We start from the raw sequence: 18761 nt of genomic DNA, 5'->3' as shown, positions 1-18761 counted from the left end.
CGGCTCCCTGCCTGGCGGCGGCCGGAGTTTCACTTCCCCGGGTTGGGGGGGTTGGGGGGGGGCGGAAAGCCGAGCGCCGGGGAGGAAGGCAGGCGGCTCGGCCGAGCCGTCGGCACCCGGCGCCATGGACTGGGCTGGCGAAAGCGGGAGGCCGCTGGCAGGTAGGACCCCCCCCCGCCCTCCGCCAGCAGGCGCGCTCCGGGTGGTCGCGGGCTCGGCGGGCTTCGGGCGCCGCCGCGGCGGAGGGTGCGAGCGGGCGGCCGCGCTGCCGGCGACACGGCTCGTGCCCGGCCAGGAGGCACCCGGCAAACCCCGCGGCACGTTGTGCCCGTATAATCCCAGCGTAGCCGCGCCGGGCTCGAGGGAGGGCCGAGAGGGTCTGTGGCCGTCACCGTGGCCTCTGGGCGCCCCGAGCGTGACCGGGGCGGTGTTGCCAGCCCAGAACTGGGGCAGAACCGTGGCGGTGGGGGGTATTTTTTCTCCGTGCCCGGGGTGGTCGCCCCGAGAGGGGAAGGAAGGGTGAGTCGTAAGGCGGCGCGCGCCTCCGTCCGGCTGTGCCCGCGCCCGCTGCTCCGCGCTGCAGGACTGCACAGCCCAGCCACCAGCCGTGGCGGAAAGCTTTTGCTGGCTTCGATGCGCTCGTACAGCTTTAAAGCGACAAACCCCGCTTCTCCCCCTTCCCCGACGGTGCTTTGGAGGCTGTTAACACAGCTAGAAGCATGAAATTTGGCTGCGACGTTAAGCCGCGCGGCTATGCGGTGCCCCCGGAGCTGCCGAGCTGTGTCCCCTTTTGCATATTTACCAGATAAAGTAATTTAAAAAAAAACAAAAAACCCAAAAAACCCCCATCGCTGAGCCCGCGCAGCGGAGCAGACGGCGCTTGCAAGCCCCGACCTGCCCTGGGTCACGTCCTCGGCTGCGGCCAAGGCAGCTGGTGCCGTCCGAGCGGTGCGGGCACCCCGGCACCCGCTGCCCTTTGCGCCGCAACGGGGCGCGCGCAGGTCCTGCGGGGACCGCTGGCTCCGGCGGGCGGTTTAGGGTCTCGGCAGCGGAGGGGTTGGATTAAAAACGGGGGAGATTTAGATTCCAGAGCGCATTCCCCACCAGATTAGACCTGTTATGGAAAGGGTCAGGGGCAGGTGCCGAATTCCTGCCCTGCCACCCGACAGGGCCCCGGCGCGCCGCGGCCCGTGTCCCCGCGGGAGGGGGGCAGGTCCGGGAGATGGGAGCTAAAGGCGCAATCCAGAGCGTTGCTGGGCCTGCGTCGCCCCTCCGGGAGCCCAGCGGTGCTCCCCGTTTCGCGCTCTGCCCCCGGGAACTGCCCCAAAGCTTGAAGGGAGCCGGGGGGCGCGACCTCCTGCCCGTAACTCCTCACCCTCTCCTGGCCTCCTCCTCCTCGGGACCGTGGCCCCAAGGCAGGGCTTGCTCGGAGCGGGGAGCTGGTGGTGCTGGGGCAGCGAGAGAGAGGAGCCCTGGGGCCTCTCTGGCTCCCTGGATAATCCCGGTCTCCTGCTGTCTCAGCCGCAGCTTCCCACCACTGCTTGAACCTTCGGGGCTTCCTAAAGCTCCTCCTTTCGAGGCAGCCAGCGAGGCTGATTTAATGGTGGTGAGTCCACCACATCCTTAGGACAGTGATTCCAAGAGCTGCTAGGAAAAAAAATGTGTTATTTCATGTGAGAGTCGCTCTCGTTTTAGCTCCTCATCGCTGGAGCTTTTCCCCCTTTCCTGGTAGGTCAGAGGCATCTGCTCTCAGAGCCCTCTCCCCATGCGGGGACTCACGGTTGGTGGTGGTCACTCCAAAAACGGCCATGATGAGGGTCCCGTAACCTCCAACAGCGGGTAACGGCCGAGGCCCAGCAAGGGCAGATACACAGCGGCACATCTCCAGCCTCCAGCAAGCTGCAGGGCAAGGGCTTCTCAGGGCAGCAGTGGTGGCTTTGTCTTTCATGGTCTGTGGTGGCCTTTTTCTCCACAAACCTGTGTGATGGCTCTTGGGACAAAGCTCCCCCCGCTTCCCACGGCAGTGAGCACCGGAGCATGACCACACACTGTCTGACGCGTGTCGCCTTCTGCTCACGTTGGTCCTGCCATGCAAATATGTCACTTGACGCAGGTCCTGGGGGAAATCTCCCATCGTTGAGTAAACCCGCCTCTTACTCCTGTCCTTCATCTCGTGTCTGTCCCCAGTTATTTGTCTCCTCGAGGACCTCACCCCATGGCAGCTTAGGTTTTAAAGAGCTCTTAGCGAGGGACCACCCTAAGTCAGCGGCTCCGAGCCACCATGAACAGCTCGGCGATTTCATCCCTGAGCGGAGCCAGGACCTTACTAGGCCTGGCGATTTCCTGCAGTTCTCCGTGTCCGTCTGCTCTGCAACGATCTCCTCCACGGGTGCTTCCACTTCAGACAGATCTGCCGCTGCATCCTCCGTGAAGAGCCGTCCTGAGAGCCTGAGGGGAACGCGTCCAGGAAAATCCACATAGCTTTTTTCTGCTATGCTCTTATTTTCTGTGAGCACCCATCTTCTCTGAGCAACCCTTTTACTCCAGATCGCCTTTGGTCCCATGTCCAAGTAGCCTTTTTTTAAAGATGAACTTTTTATTGCCAGTTCTTGTTTTTGCAAGGTGTTCTGCAAAGTCCTTTTTTTTGGTCCTACTTTATTGATTTCACGTTCCCGTCGGTTTTCTTTACGAGGACACGACCTCCGCGGTCTCAAAAGCGTGGTGTAACATCTACGGGGCCTCCCTTCTCCCGCTGTTTAATCACGCTGGATTTGGGCAGCTGGTTTCTTTTCCTCTCGTCAGCAGAGCTGACAGCCGGCAGCGTCCCCGGCCGCCCTGTTTGCACAGCGGGTGAGGTTTTCTGAAGAGGGAAGAAACGGTGGAAAAGGCAGGAAACCAGTCACACACAAGTCATGAGACCGGGCGAGACATGGGACATTTGTGGTCTTGGCTCTGTGCTTTTCTTAAGCGGTAAAAACTGGCTCCTTCTGCCGTTGCTTGCCCAGGTAGACACCTTCGGCGCCCAGCGGGCCCCCGGGCCGCCTGGCAGAGACCCGACAGGGCAAAGAAATCCCACCCTGATGCGCTGTGTACTGTGGTTTTTCCCAATCTCTGCTCTTCAAGCTGCTCCAGGCTGGCAGCGGAGTTTGAGGCTGGTTTAAGGGGCATCTGCAATTCTCCGTCCTCCGGCACTGCTGGGAGCTGGGGATTTCGGGAACCGTGAGCGAGCGCTGCAACGACCCGACCCCGCGCGAGCTGCCAGCGCCCGGCGCCGGCTGCACGGTGCCACCGCCTCGGCGCCTGCGGCAGCTCCGGCTCTCGCTTGCTTAACCAAGGCGGGCTCCCAGCCGAGCCCCTTTGGGTGGCAGCCGTGCCTGGAGGCCACGCTGCTCCAGGCCGGGCTTGTTCAGAGCTGTCTGCCGACCCGCCGCGTGCATCGGGCCGCTCTCACGTTTGGCCTCCGGAGGTGCTGAGCATCCTCAGCCCCCTCAGGTCACGGTGTCCGGCTGCGCTCAGCACCTTCCCCGCTTGCAGAGTGGGGCAAAGCGCTGCCGGCTAGGAGGAGGCTGAGAACAGCGAGTGCAAACGCGTGCAAGTGTCCCCCGGGTTTCTGCCTGCCGTAGCAGCTTTCTCTTGTGCTTTCGGTTCCCCCGCAGCCATCCTGGAGTCCGAAAGTAGTGAGGGAGAGGAGGAAGAAGAGGAGGAGGAAGAAGAGGAGGAGGAAGAGGAGGAGGAGGAAGAGGAGGAGGAGGAAGAGGAGGAGGAGGCAGAAGGGGCTATGGTACAGGTATCTCTCTCGGGCTCACTTTCTGTTTTACTTCCTCCTCTTGCCAGCGTGACTCAGAGCTGCCACGACGCGGGTCCCCCATCCCCGCGCCCCCCCCGCCAGCCAGGGTCCCGCGCGCTCCGCACCGACCTGGGGCCGGCTCCGGCCGCGGCCCCGTGACGCGGCCGCGCTGATCTCAGCGGGCGTTGCAGCCACAGTCAGCATCGCATGAGGAGGTCTCCCGCCCCGCGTCCATCGCAGCCTGCCCGTTACGCAGAGCCCTCGGGATCCGGCGCTGCCGGCCGGAGGGGACCGCTGGCTGGCGGCCCCGCGGGAGCCGACACCGGCTCTGGGCCTGGAGGTCTCTCTCGGAGGACTTCTACCGCCGAGAGCCCGACTGCTTCAGCGGAGACTGCTCAAAAGCAGCGTTTCACCCCTCCAGCCCTTTCCAACCCCCCCCGCTCCCGCAGGGCCACATCCAACTTTCGCCACCATCCCAGGTAGTTTCAGTTCGCTAAGGAGCTCAGCGTTTCCTTGTCTCTGATGGCCTCATGCGGTTAGCGCAGCTGCCGAGCGTCCCCACCGGGGCTGGCAGCGCCCCAGCAGCTGCGGAAACATCCTGGGCTCTCTGAGCTGCCCCGGCGCGGTGCAAATGAGACGTTGGGCAACACTTGTCTCCCCCAGCAGCAACTGACCCTGATCCAGGAGATGGACGAAGCAAAGGAGAAGCTGTCTGAGTTTGAGCAAGGTGAGTCCTTCCTCTGCTGTCCATCTTCGGTGTGCAGCTCGGCACCGGGCGCCGGGAGGTCCTAGTTCTGATTTGGGTGCTGGGTTCCACCTCCATCTCAGAGCAGAAGAAACAAATTCAGTCAAGGCTCTACCCAGCTCACCGGGGAGCCCCAGCAGGAAAGGTCTGGTAGATGTGTCAGTCAGCCTCCAGCCGGGGCCCTGCAGAAGGATGGGACCAGCTCTGGCCCGGGACCCCCCAGAGCCTCCTCATGCCAAGCACAACGAATTCAGCCGGCCCCGCGGGGCCCCTAGAAGTCGTTCCCTTGGGGAGCTGGCATTCAAAGCTGGCTAAACTCTTCCGAAAAGCGTCATTCCCCATAGGGCATGAAGGGTAAGAGCAGGCTCAAGCCGGCTCTGGCCCCTGGGCGAGTCCCACTCGACCCAGTCGAGCTGCGCCTGGCAGAGCAGGACGGCTGCCGTGAAACCCGTGAGGTTTCCTCTCCCATCCTTGTCTCCTACCCCCTTGCCCCCGCCATGAGCCTTAGCTGGAGCAGCTGGGCTACGCCGCAGCGCCTTCCTTCCTCCCAGGCACCCAGGACCGTGCAGCGAACGGCCTTTCCGTGCAAGGGTGTAGACACCATCCGCTAGTGCCTGGGTGGGAGCGCGGGCAGGGGTGCAGGCAGCGGCCGGGCTGGGACGCACGCTGGGAGGCCGAGGACGGAGCAGGTGCCCGAGTCCGACCTCCTTCGTTGACAGCATCGCAGGCGCTGCTGGCCGAGCTCTCGGCGCTGGAGACAGAGTTCGAGATCGAGAAAACGTGTCGCCAGCAAGCCGAAGCGTACGCAGCCCAGGTAAGGCCGGGCAGCGCCCGCCGCGCGGTGGCACGCCTGGGACCAAGCACCCCCGCGAACGGGGTGAAGCAGCTTCTCACGCACACGCTCCTCGGGTTTGCTTTGCTTTGCTTTTTCTTTTTTTTGTTTTTCTGCGACAAGTTTCTACTGAAATCGGCAAAACAGCTAGCGAGTGCCAAGCGCTGATTGGGAAGCGCTGCCACCCCTCCGGGAGCAGGGGCTGGGGGCCGAGCAGCGCGGGGCCCTGCCACGGCGGGCTGCACGCTTCCCTTCCTCCCTGCCGTCACCCCCAAACGGGAGCCACTCAAGGCAAACGCAACAGGGAAGCGTTTTCCCACCGAGCCAAGCCGAACTCGTTGCCCCAGGGCAAGGAGAGGACCGGGCCAGTGCAGCTCTTCGCTCTGCGATTTGACCGGCGGGAAGAGATGTTTCTTTGTCCTTGAAAACCATCGGTGACCAGGGCTCCTCGCTGGCTTTTTCCGGCAGTTCGGGGTGTAGCGGCTGGTGCAGCGCTGCCCGGGCGCCCGTGCTCAACCCGCCTTGCTGCGAGCGCCCTGAGCGCGTCTCCTCCTTCGGGCTCCATCTCTGCCCTTCCGCCGTGCGCGAGCCCCCCGCTGCCTTTTTCCCTTTCCCCTGCTGCATCCAGCTTGTTTGGCATTAGGAGCTCGAAACTTGAGGCTGCCGCGTGTCCCTGCCGGAGGGGACCCCTCCGTGCCCGGCAGCCCGAGACCAGGAGCGAGCAGCGGGTCAGGAGCGCATCAGTCCAGGCGTGGGGAAAAACAACCCGTTGGTCTTAGAGGCTGAGCCTGAGGGCGCTGCGCCGGGGTAGATGCGGTGTCACCTGCCGCCCACGTGCCCTCGATGACGGTCCGGGCTCCGTCTCGCCCCCCCAGGTGAAACGGGAGAACACGAAACTCAAGCGGCTCAGCCTGGCCCTGCTGCCCACCGTGGGCCAGCTCCCCGAGGAGGTGGCCAACGCGGCCAACGAGGAGGAGCCCGGCCCCGACCCTGCCCAGCACTGCGGGCAGCAGCTCCGAGGTGAGATGAGCTGGGGCTCCCAGCCCGGCCTCAGCCTTGCTGGCACCAGGGGACGTCCCAGGAACGCCGGGCAAGGCGCTTGCAGGGCTGCGCTGCCCGGGTGGCATCCCCGGCTGCCGGCGCTGAGCTCTGATTTTTGCCTCTCTACCTCTAGTTGATCCCATTTTGGGCAGGTTTCCAAAGCCTGAGTTCGGCCCTAGATGATCAGGAGAGAGTCCCTACTCTGCACACTCTCAGCACATGCATGACGGTTCAGGCGGTTCCACTTCATGACGTGCTCAAATTAGCTAATTAATAGTAATTATGACAGACCCTATACTGATTCTAAATTAACAACCGCTGAGCAGAGAGTGAGCTCAGCAAATCCAAGAGAAAACCAGACCCCTGCCGAAGCCGGTCCGTGCAAGGGCAGGAGCCCGTCCTCTCCCGGGCAGCCAAGCCACCGCGCTGGCCCTCAGCTTGCCGCAACGCCCTGGCCCCTCTGCCTTGGCCCGGTGCCACCTAAAGTTGCTCAGTTCGGTCCTACAGTTTCACTTTGTGTCCTGGCCGAAAGGACAAAAAGAAAATGATACTAGGAAAAAAGATGAAATGAAAATGCTGCTGCCCGAACTTCTTCTTTTCCATCCTCTTTCTCCATACTCGGAGTTTCTGCTGCCTCAGCCGTTTGCCGCTGACTTGCCCATCGTTACGGCTCGGAGCCGGAGCTGGGCTGGGGCGTCGCGCCGCTCCAGCGGTAGCGCCGGTCCTGGGGATGCCTCGTCCCTTAGGGACTGCTGGGGAGCTTCCTACAGGGAGCAGGGACCCTGGGGAGCTGCTGGGGAGGCCTGTGAAGCAGTGCAGGGGCTGGCAGGGTCTTCTTCCAGAAGCAATCCAGAGTAACCCTGCTGCAGGTGGTCCCCAAAACCAGGTGCAGGTCCCTCCCCTGGTGGCGAGAGGTCCAGCTCCCCGTGGGAGCTGGCTCCAGAGCCAGCCTGCTCCGACGGTGAAAAGCCATCTTTGCACTTCCAGCCTCGGTCAGACCAGCACTGCTGGTCCACAAACCACTGCAAAATTTGGCATGATTTCTACCAGGTTAATGTCCCCCTGGATCTGCTCCTAGAACCTGCTTCCAACAAGGTCACTAGCGACAGGGCCAGGAAGGTCCAGGGACACCCAGCTGGGCATGGGGCTTGCTACAGCTCCCGCTAGCCTGCACTAAGCCCCTGGATTTGGGAGGCTGCAGCAGGGCCGTGGTGCTGAGGGGGCTGCAGGAGAGCTGCCGACGTGCCCTGAGGGTCCACCAAGCCCAGACCCCCAAGCTGGTGCCTGCAGGGAAGGACTGTCCCCTCGGCCCTGTCTGCTCCACCGCAGGAGCGGCGGCAGGGGAGAGGGCTGCCTTCCCCTTTTCTCACTCTCTTTCTCCTCCTTTGGCTCCAAGACCTGCAAGAGAGGATCTCCTGGCTGCTGGCGGAGAAGAAGGATCTCGCCGCTGAGGTTCAGGAGCTGCAGAGGCGGAACCGAGAGCTGCAGGAGCAGGTACCACCCGGCAGCCCCCTTCCCGCTCCCGGCCACCCCGGGATGCCCACGGCCTCGCCAGGGCTCGGCTCCGGGACGCCCCGGCCGAGCGCACCCATCTCCTGGGCAGCCTTTGCTCAGAGCCGGTCCCCTCCTTGCCAGCTCCTGGCCACCCGAGCTGTGCACAGTCATTTCTGGGGACCAAGGACCCCTCTCTCGGCAGCCCCTTCCCATCAGGCAGCCGCTGGGGGGGCCGGGCTGGGCACGGTGGGAGGTGCTGGGCTGCGCCCGGCGCTAGGAGCGTGTCCTGCCCGCAGCTGGAGCGGGAAAGCGCGGAGCAGCAGGCGCTGCGGGCGGCCCTGGACAGGAACCAGCGGGCTCTGAAGTCATTCAAGAGAGGTGAGTTGGAGCAAGGCCCCCCTGCCCCGGCCGGCGTGCCGAGCTGCCTCGGGGGGAGCCCCGGAGGGAGCTGGCTGGCTGCCTCCCAGCGCAGCCCAGTGCAGCCCAGCGCAGCCCAGCGCAGCGGAGCAGGCTGCAGCCCGAAAGCCAGAGGCAACCTGCAGCGCCGGGAGCTGGAGCTGGACCCGGGGCTGCGGCTCCTCCATCCGCCGGGGCACTGGCTGCCGGCCGGGCCCCGCTGAGCCCCCTCTGCCCTCCCCGCCAGTGTCCCAGATCGTCACCCAGGATTACTGCCAGGCGGTGCAGCAGCTGGAGCTGGAGCAGGACCTGCGGCTGCACGCCGAGGCCTTTGCCCACAAGGTACGGCCCCTGCCCGCACGGCTCTCTGGGCAGCCGTGAGCAGAGATGAGTGGGGGGCACAAGCGGGTTTTTTTAGCCCCCAAGAGGATGGGGAGGCTCCTGGGGGGGGGGGGGGTGGTCCCTGCCCGCAGCACCCAAGAGACGAGAGCTGGCTCCCCTGCTGCACGGAGCCTCATGAGCTGCCTCGTAGTGCATCCCTGCCCGCATCCCTGCCTGCATCCCTGCCTGCATCCCTGCTCGCATCCCTGCTCGCATCCCTGCCCGCATCCCTGCCTGCATCCCTGCTCGCACCCCTGCCTGCACCCCTGCCTGCTTCCCTGCCCGCATCCCTGCTCGCACCCCTGCCTGCACCCCTGCTCGCATCCCTGCCTGCACCCCTGCCCGCATCCCTGCCTGCATCCCTGCTCGCATCCCTGCTCGCATCCCTGCTCGCATCCCTGCCTGCATCCCTGCCTGCATCCCTGCTCACATCCCTGCTCGCATCCCTGCCTGCATCCCTGCTCGCATCCCTGCTCGCATCCCTGCCCGCATCCCTGCCCGCATCCCTGCTCCCACCCCTGCCTGCATCCCTGCCCGCATCCCTGCCTGCACCCCTGCTCGCACCCCTGCCTGCACCCCTGCTCGCACCCCTGCCTGCATCCCTGCTCGCATCCCTGCCTGCACCCCTGCCCGCATCCCTGCCCGCATCCCTGCCTGCACCCCTGCCTGCATCCCTACCTGCACCTCTGCTCGCACCCCTGCCTGCATCCCTGCCTGCATCCCTGCCCGCATCCCTGCCTGCATCCCTGCCTGCACCTCTGCTCACACCCCTGCCTGCACCCCTGCCCGCCTCCCTGCCCACATCCCTGCCTGCACCTCTGCTCGCACCTCTGCCTGCATCCCTGCTCGCATCCCTGCCTGCATCCCTGCCCGCATCCCTGCCCAGCCCCAGCCCCGCCGCTGGTGCTGCCCACGTCCCCGTGACCCCTGTGCCATCGTGATCCTCGGCTCGTCCCCGGAGCAGCTCCCGGCGGGCCATCCTGGGCGCCGTGCCTCCTCCCCTCTTTGCCCAGGAGCAATGCACAGCGGGATGGTTTTAGCAGCTGGCAGGTGAGAGAGGGAGCAACCAGCCTCGGGCCATGCTGCGAGCTGGCATCGGAGCCAGGCCTGCAGCCCCCAGCTCCTCCGGACGGTGCCCTGCTGCCGAGAGCCGGTCCCCTCGCTCCCCCGGCGCAGAGTCAGGGACAATTCACCAGCGCAAAGGGACGTTTTACCCCATGGGTCGGGTGGAGGGGAGCCAGCCGGCCGGGATGAGACGGTGCGGGTTGGTCCCCGTCTAACCCCCGGCGCCCTGGGCAGATGCTGGTGGAGAAGAAGGAAGCCAACAGGCAGAGCGCGATCCTGATGCAGAGCGTGGGGCCCAACGCCCAGCTCCTCCGGGCCCTGGAGGACGTGGGCAACCTCACCCGCATGCTGGAGGAAGCCAAGCAGGAGCACCGGCAGCAGGTAAGGGCGGGGGGGGGTCCTGCCGCCTGCGTACCCTGACGGTCCCTGTAACAATCTCATTCGGGGCTCGGGCTGCTCCCCGCAAGCCCGTTTCCTCCAGCATCCCTCGGGCAAGCTGTGCAGCAAACACCCATCGGATAATTCCCCTAATTCGAGGTGTCTCGCGGGTGGCTGGCTGCAAGCACGACCGCTGCAGTCCCTCCGTGGCTGGCTCGGGAGCCGCGTCCCCGGCAGGGAAGGGGTCCAGCTCCTGGAGCCCCCACGGGCGCCCGGCTCTCCCTGCCTCTGCCCCGCGTGCGCCTGTGCCTGCAGGTGAAGAGGCTGGAAGAGCAGCTGGGGACGAGACCGGAGCAGGAGGAGCTGGACCTGGCCCGCGCTGCTCTCGCCGTGGCCGAAGAGGAGAAGGTGCAGCTGAAGCAGCAGCTGCAGGAGGCCCAGAAGCAGCTTGCGGAGCTGGAGGAAAAAGGTGACCGGATGCTCGTGGTGCCGCCAGCCCCCGGCTGCCTGCCCGGGTCGGGGGGCAGCTCTGCGGGGGGTGGTGGGGGCCAGCGCCCCTCGCCAGCCCCCCGCCACCCTCTCCGCCTCCCTTGCAGTGCACTCACTGGAGGGGACGCTGGCCAGAGACCTGCCGCCGCAGACCGACCCCCTGGAGCCGGCTGCGCCGCCGCCGCCGCCGCCACCGCCGCCGCCACCACCGCCGCCGCCGCTGCCACCGCCAGGACCAGCTGCCCCCGTGGAGTAAGCGCCGGCGGGGCCGGTGCCCCCGGTCGCCCCTGCAGCCAGCCCGGGAGCTGCCGGAGCAGCGGAGGGGCCGGGGGACGCCGTGGGGAATCAGCCTGGGGAAGGGATGCAGTTTAGCCGCAAGGTTAAACACCCTGTGCACCCAAAACAGGCCGGTGCTGCCACGGGTCCAGCTCCGAGCAGGGTGGGGGGGGCCTGGGGGTGCCCAGCCGGCTCCTCGCCGCGGAGGCCGTGCGGACGGCAGGATGTGAGCTGGCAGCACTTTGCTTATTGCTTTTTGGCTGCTCCGCGGCGGGCTGGAGGCGACGGGGCCGGGAGCCGCCGGCGGTCGGGCGCTCACGCTCCTCTCTGCCTTCCAGTCCCCTCTCGGCCATCCGGCAGCGGAAGGGGCTGGCGAACGGGAAACGCGGTGAGTCCTCCCGGCCGAGGGGGCCCCGGCGCAGTGGCATCCTCGTCCGCAGCGCCGGCGGGCTGAGACCCGGCCCCGTAAGCGGTGGGCAGATGCCTCGAGGCAAGGTTCCTCGCCCAGGCGGGGTGCGGGTGCAGCGGGCTTCGGGCTTGGGAGCGGGCAGGGTGCTGGGCTCAGCCCCACGCTTCCCTAGGCAGGGTGCTCTGGGTCCCAGCACCCCCACAACCCCGTCGAGATACCTGCCACCGGGATCGTATCTCGCCCCCCACCCCCTGAGCAGGAGCCCTGAGCCCTGTCACGAGGTGCGTGGGGTCTCAGCGGGGCACCCACGACCCCGCTCAGAGCACCCGCTCGCCTCCCTCCCGCTGTGCAGGCGATCGGGGCGCTGACGATGCTAAAGCTCGAGCCGTGCAGGAGATGATGGACCGCATAAAGAGCGGGGTGGTCCTGAGGCCTGCGAAGGAGCGGGCGCCCCTGGGCCAGGTAGGTAGGGGCCGGGGCTTGGCCCCCTCCAGACACCCCCCCGTCCCACGGGGGAACGTCTTCCCGGCGAGCCCCGGCGCTCAGCTGGGTTGGGGGACCGGCTGCTCCCGGCAGCCCCGGGAAGCATCCAGCTCCCTGCGCACCCTTTTAGGGTCTGATGTCGAGGGAGAGGGGAGCCAGGACGGGGGTTTCGGGGTCTTGCACCTTGCCGGCTGGGTTTATGGGGCAGGTACTTCCGAGCGGTGGCAGCGTTGCCTGGCCCAGGGGACGGGGACCACGGCGGGAGGCAGGTGGGAAGGGGACCCCAGGGGACGGCAGGACGCGGCTGCATCTCCTCCCCGTCCTCCGCAGGGTCCGTCCGCAGCAGCCGGCAAGCGGAAGAGCGCCGCGATGGAGCTGCGGGGCGTTTTGGTGAGCGTCGCTGTCCCCGGCCCCGGGGGGCAAAACCGGCACAAATGGGACACCCCCTTCCCTGTCCCCGCGCTGCACGCCTTCGCGCTGGGTCCTTCCCTCGGAGGGTGCAGAGCTGAGCAGCGGGCGCCCGAGCCGAGCCGGTGCGGGAGACGCGCAGCAGGCGCTTGGCGCTGCCTGGCATCTTCCTTCGCGCCGCGCTCCGGCGCGGGCAGGACTCCCCAGACTGACTTTTGCAGCGTGCAAAGGTCTCGCCGCCTTCGCAACCGTTTGCAGCAGCACGGGGCTGCGTTAGGTCTGCCCGGACTCGGATGCGCCGCAGCCGGTGGGCATCACCCCAGCAGCCGCCGGTGACGCTCCCGCCGCGGTACCGGGTGGCTCGCGGTATTTGCCCCTTGGAGTCCCTGGGGCGGCCTGGATATATCGACATCAGCGTCTCGGCTGTTATTTCCTAGGGCGCCATGAGGAAGAGCAGCAGGACGCCGAGCTGGCGGAAGAGCAGCCTGAAGGGCAGGGACAGCCAGCTGGACGCCATCCTGCAGCGGCGACGCAAGGCGCTGGACTCCTCCGCGTCCGCCCCGGCCTCGCTGCCCGGCTCCGAGCCGGCCGCCGCCGCCAGGAGCCCGGCGCGGGCTCCGGGTGCAGGGAGCCCTTCTCACCCTGGTACGGGGTCGGTGCAGAGGGGACGTGGCGGGGGGAGGCTCGGTCTGGACCGTCAGGGTCTGGATGAACCTCCGGATCATCCCTTTGGGAAGAGCTGCCTCGGTTTTGGTCCGCGCGGGGCCGGCCAGGGCGGCTCAGAGCCCTCCCGACGCGTCGCCGCTCCCCGTACGCCCCACGAGACCGGCGGGTGCCCGCTCCGGTGAGCCGACGTGCTCTCAGCCCTGGGTGCACCCCTGGGTGCCGGCTGCACCCAGCCCGCCGCGTCCCACCAGGGATGCGGTTCAGCTGCCCCGGCAGCGCTACCCACCCCCGGGGATGCTCCAGCCGCCCGTTGGTCCCGTGTCACCTCTGCCAGCCCCGTGCCTATGTCCGGGGCCCCCCGGGGAAGAGCACGGGCCACTTAGAGGTGGCCCAGGCTTCGTGTTGCGAGCTCTCCCACCCGTTCTGAGCGTGAGAACCAGGAGGGGCTGGGGTCTCCCGCACCCGGCCCCGGTCCCCACCTCCCCCCGGCCCACTCCCCGGCCACGGCCGGCCCCCACGTGCCTGGCGGCCCTTCCCGACGCGCCGGCTCTGCCCAGGGGACGGCTCCGTTCGCCCGGCTCCGGCCGCCGCCGGCTGGCAGGAGAACGGCGACGCGGGCCGGTTCAGAGCCAGGTCGGTGGGAGGCCTCCCGAAGAACCGGCCCGCCATCCGTTTGGCCGAAGGAAGGTTCAAGCCAGCCTAGAAAGCAGCCCGCAAACCAGCCCTTCTGCTAAAACGCGCCTGTAAAGAAGCCGGAGGAGAAATCTGTCCGTACCACTTAGGGAGACCGCGAAAAGCAAAGAAACAGCCACCCCGCCAGCTGCCTCCTGCCCGAAGGGCTCTGTCCGGACGCGTCCTCCAGGGCTGCCCGGACGGCGTCACCTCTCCGCCAGCCCAGCAGACAGCTCTTCGCTCCAGGCAAATCAGCTCAGGAGCGGAAGTTTGCCTGAGATTCGAGCGAGTACTTCTTTCAGCCGCTGTCCGACGGGTGATGCTCGGAGCAGCGAGACGGTGACGAGAGCTGAGGCAGCGAGTCCCAAGTCAGGTCACCGCAGGACTCGTCCAGGTCCTTGAGCAAACTTGAGCTGCTTCTCCCTAAACATGGATAAACGCACCGGACGGGCAAGGCGGGGGCAACGGCAGGCGGACGTTGCTTTGAGGACATCTGCCGCAAGCTCTTACGCTGGCTTTCTAACAACCTGTATCCTCTTGTGCTTTAATTAAAAGGGAGGCTGTGCCGGGCTCCCCGACACCCCGCGTTTGCTTGCCCTGTCTCAAGTGTCCCGCGGGGCAAATCAGCCGGGCGAGGGGCTGGGGTGGGGGGCGCGACGGGACGGGGCAACGGGGACGGGACCGCTCTCGGGGGGACGAGATGGAGCACGCTGCGGGCAGAGCCCCGACAGAGCTCCTCCGCTGGCTCCTTTGCGGGGCGTCCCGCGTGCCGTCAGCGGCACGCTTTGGGGCTGCGGGCAAAGCAACCCAGCCCGGTGCGGTGCCGAGACCGGAGCTGAGCTCCGCATCTCGGACCAGGCTTAGCTGTATGGGTAAAAAAACAACGGGCTGCTGCAAGCTGGTCCTGGCAAGACACCCGGGTAGGACCGCGACATGACCCCCATGGTCCTGTCTTGCATTAAGCTCTCCTGCTCGCCCCACCGGGGCGACGGCCCGTGTGCTGCCCCCTTCCCCTGCCGACAGCCATCAGCTCCTTCCCACCGGCGTGGAAACGCTTCTGCATCATGCAACCACGTTGCCTCCTTTCGCGGCAACCTGCAACGCTCTCGGCGCTACCCGGCGGGGGCGGCGGGCCCGGCGCCCGAGACCGGGCTGGCTGGAGGTCTGCCGAGATGGGGAACAGCGTGATTACCCTTCTCTGTAGCCTTTGGGGTCTCCCTTGGGATTCCCAGGAGCGGAGGAGGCCTAAGAGAGTCATGAATGTGGGTCAAATCCTGCCGCTCCCAAAAAGGGGCTGGAGGAAGCAAGCGCCATGAAACCTCAGTTATCCGTGTTATCTGTGCGCTGATGAACGCTCCCCTTCAGAAACGCCAGCTGGTGATCTCCGTTTTTTTCCCGCTACAGCTCCTTGGCTTTTCATGTCAAAGGCACGTCTTCCCCGAGACGCTAACTGGGATGGAGGGAGCCTTGCTGCGGGCAGGAGCCCTTCCTCCGCGCTGCTGGGCAGGGCAAAGCAAGCGAGAGCATCGCAGCCCTTCGTGCCGGCGGTTTGAGTCGCAGGGGAAATTCCCTTTCACTTTTTGCAGAGCTGGCTTTGTTGCAAATAAGAGCTGGCAGCGAGGCCGAGCGGGACCCGTTTGCCCAGCTCTCGCGCACGAGAAACGCAGAGTCGTTTTTTGCTGAGAGCACGATCTTATGAAGCGCTTCCTTCTTCACCACCAAACGGTGCTACCGCGAAAATCAGCGCTTTTTATAGCTCGGACACAACTACGATGTTATACGGTGGCTAACTGCGCTCAGCTGCACGCACGAGCCTGCGTTATTCATTGCCGCTTGTGATAAAGCCGTTCAGCTTCTGCTCGTGATTTCTGTTGGGCGCTGGAAGCACATAGGGAAAACCACCGCATCGTCATTAAAGAAGTGCTGGAAGTCTGCAATTGCACTGATTTCGGTGAAAGCCGAAGCGACTTTGCAGCCCCGATCTCAGCACCGGGACAGGACCCAGCTCCTAACGTTAGTACTCCGGGGTGGGCACCCTCTTCCCTTTGCCGTGCTGCCCAGCCGACTGTGCGAAGTGATACCGTCGCTCTGGGAAGAGATCCTGAAAAACGCGATCCCAAGACGGAGCAGCCCTGGGCACCGGCATCTCCCGCCACCCCGTGGGAAGCGCCGAGCCCCAGCCCGACGCAGGAGCGACGGCGGGGACCGGCCCGGGGAGCCGCCGGGGAGCCCGAAAGCCTGCCCGGAGCAGGACACGCTTAGTGGGACAGGGAAGATGATAGTGCTGTCGAGGAGAAGAGCGTTTACACGTGCGGGATGTGCGCCGCTAAACAGGCAGCGAGGGGCCACAGGCTGAACGCAGACGCAAAGCCGCTGGTTCTAGCCTTGCTGTCTCCTCAGGCATCAAGCACATGTATATATTTGCAAAAGAAGGAATCATTTTCAATTTAAAAAATTCAGGTAGACGTTTAAAACGCGAACGTTGGTGTTCGATTCCCCCCAGAGCACCTTCGCTCTTTGGCCCTCCTTCCAAACCTGTTTTCCTGGGGCTTCAAAAGCTTCAGGTCTCACCCGCTTTGGAGAAGCAGGTGATCGCGCGCCAGCACGTTTGCTCCTTGCGCTGGGCCGGGGGCCTTTCGGGATGGGGAGCGCCCGGGGGTGTTAAAGGTCCCTTCCCCAGCGGGAGGAGACCCCCTTCCTCGGGACCCCGCTGCGGTGTGGGGGCGGCCACCGCCAGACCCCAGCGTATCGCCTGCGAGGCTTTTGCGCTCTGCTGCCAAGCCATCCCTCGTGGAAACGCCTCTGTGGGCGAGACGGGAGGAGATTCACCGAGCTCCTTCCCACCCGGATGCTGCTGCGAGAAGGCACCAAGGTCTGTACAAAAGTCTCCCTAAAAAGGGCTGGAAGCCCCGTCCTGGGGGCCTGGAGACGAAGCAGGCAGGACCCTGTGCACACCTTCCTTTCCCGGCCCCTGATGAAGCCAAAGGAGTGAAAATGTCATAGCGAGCGGTCAGGACTGGTTTTGAGGAGCAATCTGGGTGTTTTCAGAGGGAGGAAGCCCAGCGGGACGCCGCTCTGCGAGGCGCCTGGCGAAGGGTGTCCGGGCTGCTCGACGCTGGAGCTGACACTGCGCTACGGGCCAGGAAGGGGGTATTTTGGGCAAGCCCACGGCAGCTAGCGAAGCGTGAGCCCTCCTAGCATGGCCACAGCGTGGAGACGAAGGCCAGCTGGAGCCACCTTGGGGCCGGGACCGCTCGCGCCACCACTGCCACTTCACCCGAGCTCTCCCTCCTGGCTGGGGGAAGGCATCCACCACGCTTCCTCCTGGGACTTAATTCTCCTCCATGTTAAAAAGGTATACTTTATTTGTAGTTTGAATTTATGTACCTTCCACTTCCAGGCAATGATCTCATTATGCCTTTTTGGGCTAATTAAAGAGCTGTCTGGTATCAGCGTAAACGCTCCTGTTCTGCTCGGATGGCCCAAAGGAATAAGGACATGTCGCAAAGCCCATCGGATAAAAGTTGCTCTGCTGACCCCTGCGTACAGCCAGAGAAAGAAAGAGCTTTTTTTCTATAAACCCGGCGAGAAGGCGCATCCCTCCCCACAAGTCGTCTCTGGTGGCTGCAGGACGCGCTCCGTGCAGATGGCCACCGCGGTTTGCTGGGCTGCAGCGGCTCTCCATTTGTGCACTTTTTCATACAGTCTCTTTCTCATTCTTGAAGGTCTACACGACTTTAACTAAAATATTTAAGGCAAGAAGCTTATGTCTCTAATTACTGAGCATTTCTCGTCCTGGTCTTTTGATTCTCTAGATACCTGAAGGACGTCATGTGGAAACGAGACAAGAAAAACGCTGCTTGTGAGAGGGACGAGCTCGACATCACGAAGGATGGATGTCAGCTTGTTGAACAGATCCTCTTAACCGAAAAAGGAGGTAACAGCCCCAGGGACCGCAGCATGGGGGACGGCTCGGTGGCCTCCGTCGTCTTCGGTTCCCAGTTCAAAACCCCAGAAACGAGTGGGGAGCCGGGCCAGCGCCCAGTCCATTAGAGGACACGGAGGGAAGACCACAGGGGTCCAGCTCTTCCCTCTCATGAAGCAGAATTTCTCCAGGCTGGGCTTTTCAGGTGATTCCCATGACAAGGAACCTATCAACTTTTGGGCAAAACTGTCCCATCCACCATTGAACTATCAGCAAGAACTGTTTCGATCCCAGCCAAATTTGCCCTGCTCCTTGTTTTCCACTCCCCAGGGCAACCGTTCGGAGCCGTTCAGCCTCCTGCACTCCCACTGTCTGGGAAATGTCACGGTCTGAGCCCGTTACTCATTTGCAGCGTGCCCTTTCTTAATGCCATGCCGTGCACTCTTCCTCCCCACTCGCTATCGAGTGAATTCCTCTCTCTTGATTACACCCTCCAAAGACCCATAAAAATCAATGCCTGCTCCAGCCTGAACCCGGCACTGGGCTCATCAAGAGGCCGAGCACGCTGCTCCCAGGAGATGGTTCTCCTCGTTACGGGACAGGATGCTGCAGCAACGCGCTTGACTTCTGGATAAATAACCAATTTCACTCGTGCAGCAAGAATCTCTGAGAGCTGCTTATTGCTAAGATCCCCAGAGCCTTTTCTTCTCCAGGCTGAACAGGCCCAGCTCCCTCAGCCTTTCCTCATAAGAGGGATGCTCCAGTCCCCTCATCATCTTTGTAGCCCTCCGCTGGACACGCTCCAGGAGCTCCATGTCTTCCTTGTACTGGAGAGCCCACAACTGGACCCGGTACTCCAGGTGAGGCCTCCCCAGGGCTGAGGAGAGGGGCAGGATCACCTCCCTCCACCTGCTGGCAACACTCTGCCTAATGCAGCCCAGGATCCCCTTGGCCTTCTTGGCCACAAGGCCACACTGCTGCCTCATGGTCAGCTTGCTGTCCACCAGGACTCCCAGGTCCTTCTCTGCAGAGCTGCTTTCCAGCAGGTCAACCCCCAGCCTGTCCTGGGGCCTGGGGTTCTTCCTCCCTAGGGGCAGGACCCCACACTTGCGTTTGCTGAACTTCAGGAGGTTCCTCTCTCTCCAGCCCGTCCAGGTCCCTCTGAATGGCAGCACAGCCCTCTGGGGTATCAGCCACTCCTCCAGTTTTGTGTCAGCCTTGAACTTGCTGAGGGTGCACCTGGTCCCGTCACCCAGCTCACTAACGAAGAGGTTAAACATTATCAGCTCCAGTACTGACCCCCGAGGAGCATTG

At 64.5% G+C, this 18761-nt stretch overlaps 1 protein-coding gene across 9 annotated transcripts; it reads left to right on the top strand.

The window, feature by feature from the left end:
• Positions 1–27: 27 nt before the first annotated feature.
• Positions 28–14107, top strand: LOC104151135 (shootin-1-like). 9 transcript variants are annotated; one of them, XM_068943910.1, is made up of 16 exons: positions 28–161; positions 3657–3787; positions 4451–4514; positions 5252–5346; positions 6240–6384; positions 7802–7899; positions 8196–8277; positions 8543–8637; positions 9976–10122; positions 10435–10588; positions 10716–10860; positions 11223–11272; positions 11646–11755; positions 12107–12166; positions 12622–12829; positions 13408–14107. In XM_068943910.1, the coding sequence occupies exons 1-16, from the start codon at positions 125–127 to the stop codon at positions 13551–13553; spliced, it is 1767 nt and encodes a 588-aa protein (XP_068800011.1). In that variant the 5' UTR covers positions 28–124; the 3' UTR covers positions 13554–14107. The 9 variants fall into 9 exon arrangements, with proteins under 9 accessions (XP_068800011.1, XP_068800010.1, XP_068800008.1 ...); XM_068943909.1 differs by having other exon boundaries at positions 3657–3737; positions 3768–3781; positions 4454–4514; positions 12622–13550; XM_068943907.1 differs by having other exon boundaries at positions 3657–3737; positions 3768–3781; positions 12622–13550.
• Positions 14108–18761: the final 4654 nt, after the last annotated feature.

This window comes from Struthio camelus, chromosome 4 (assembly GCF_040807025.1).
Source record: "Struthio camelus isolate bStrCam1 chromosome 4, bStrCam1.hap1, whole genome shotgun sequence".
Taxonomy (NCBI): domain Eukaryota; kingdom Metazoa; phylum Chordata; class Aves; order Struthioniformes; family Struthionidae; genus Struthio; species Struthio camelus.
The sequence above is the reverse complement of the archived record's forward strand: the minus strand, read 5'-3'. Positions and strand labels throughout refer to the sequence as shown.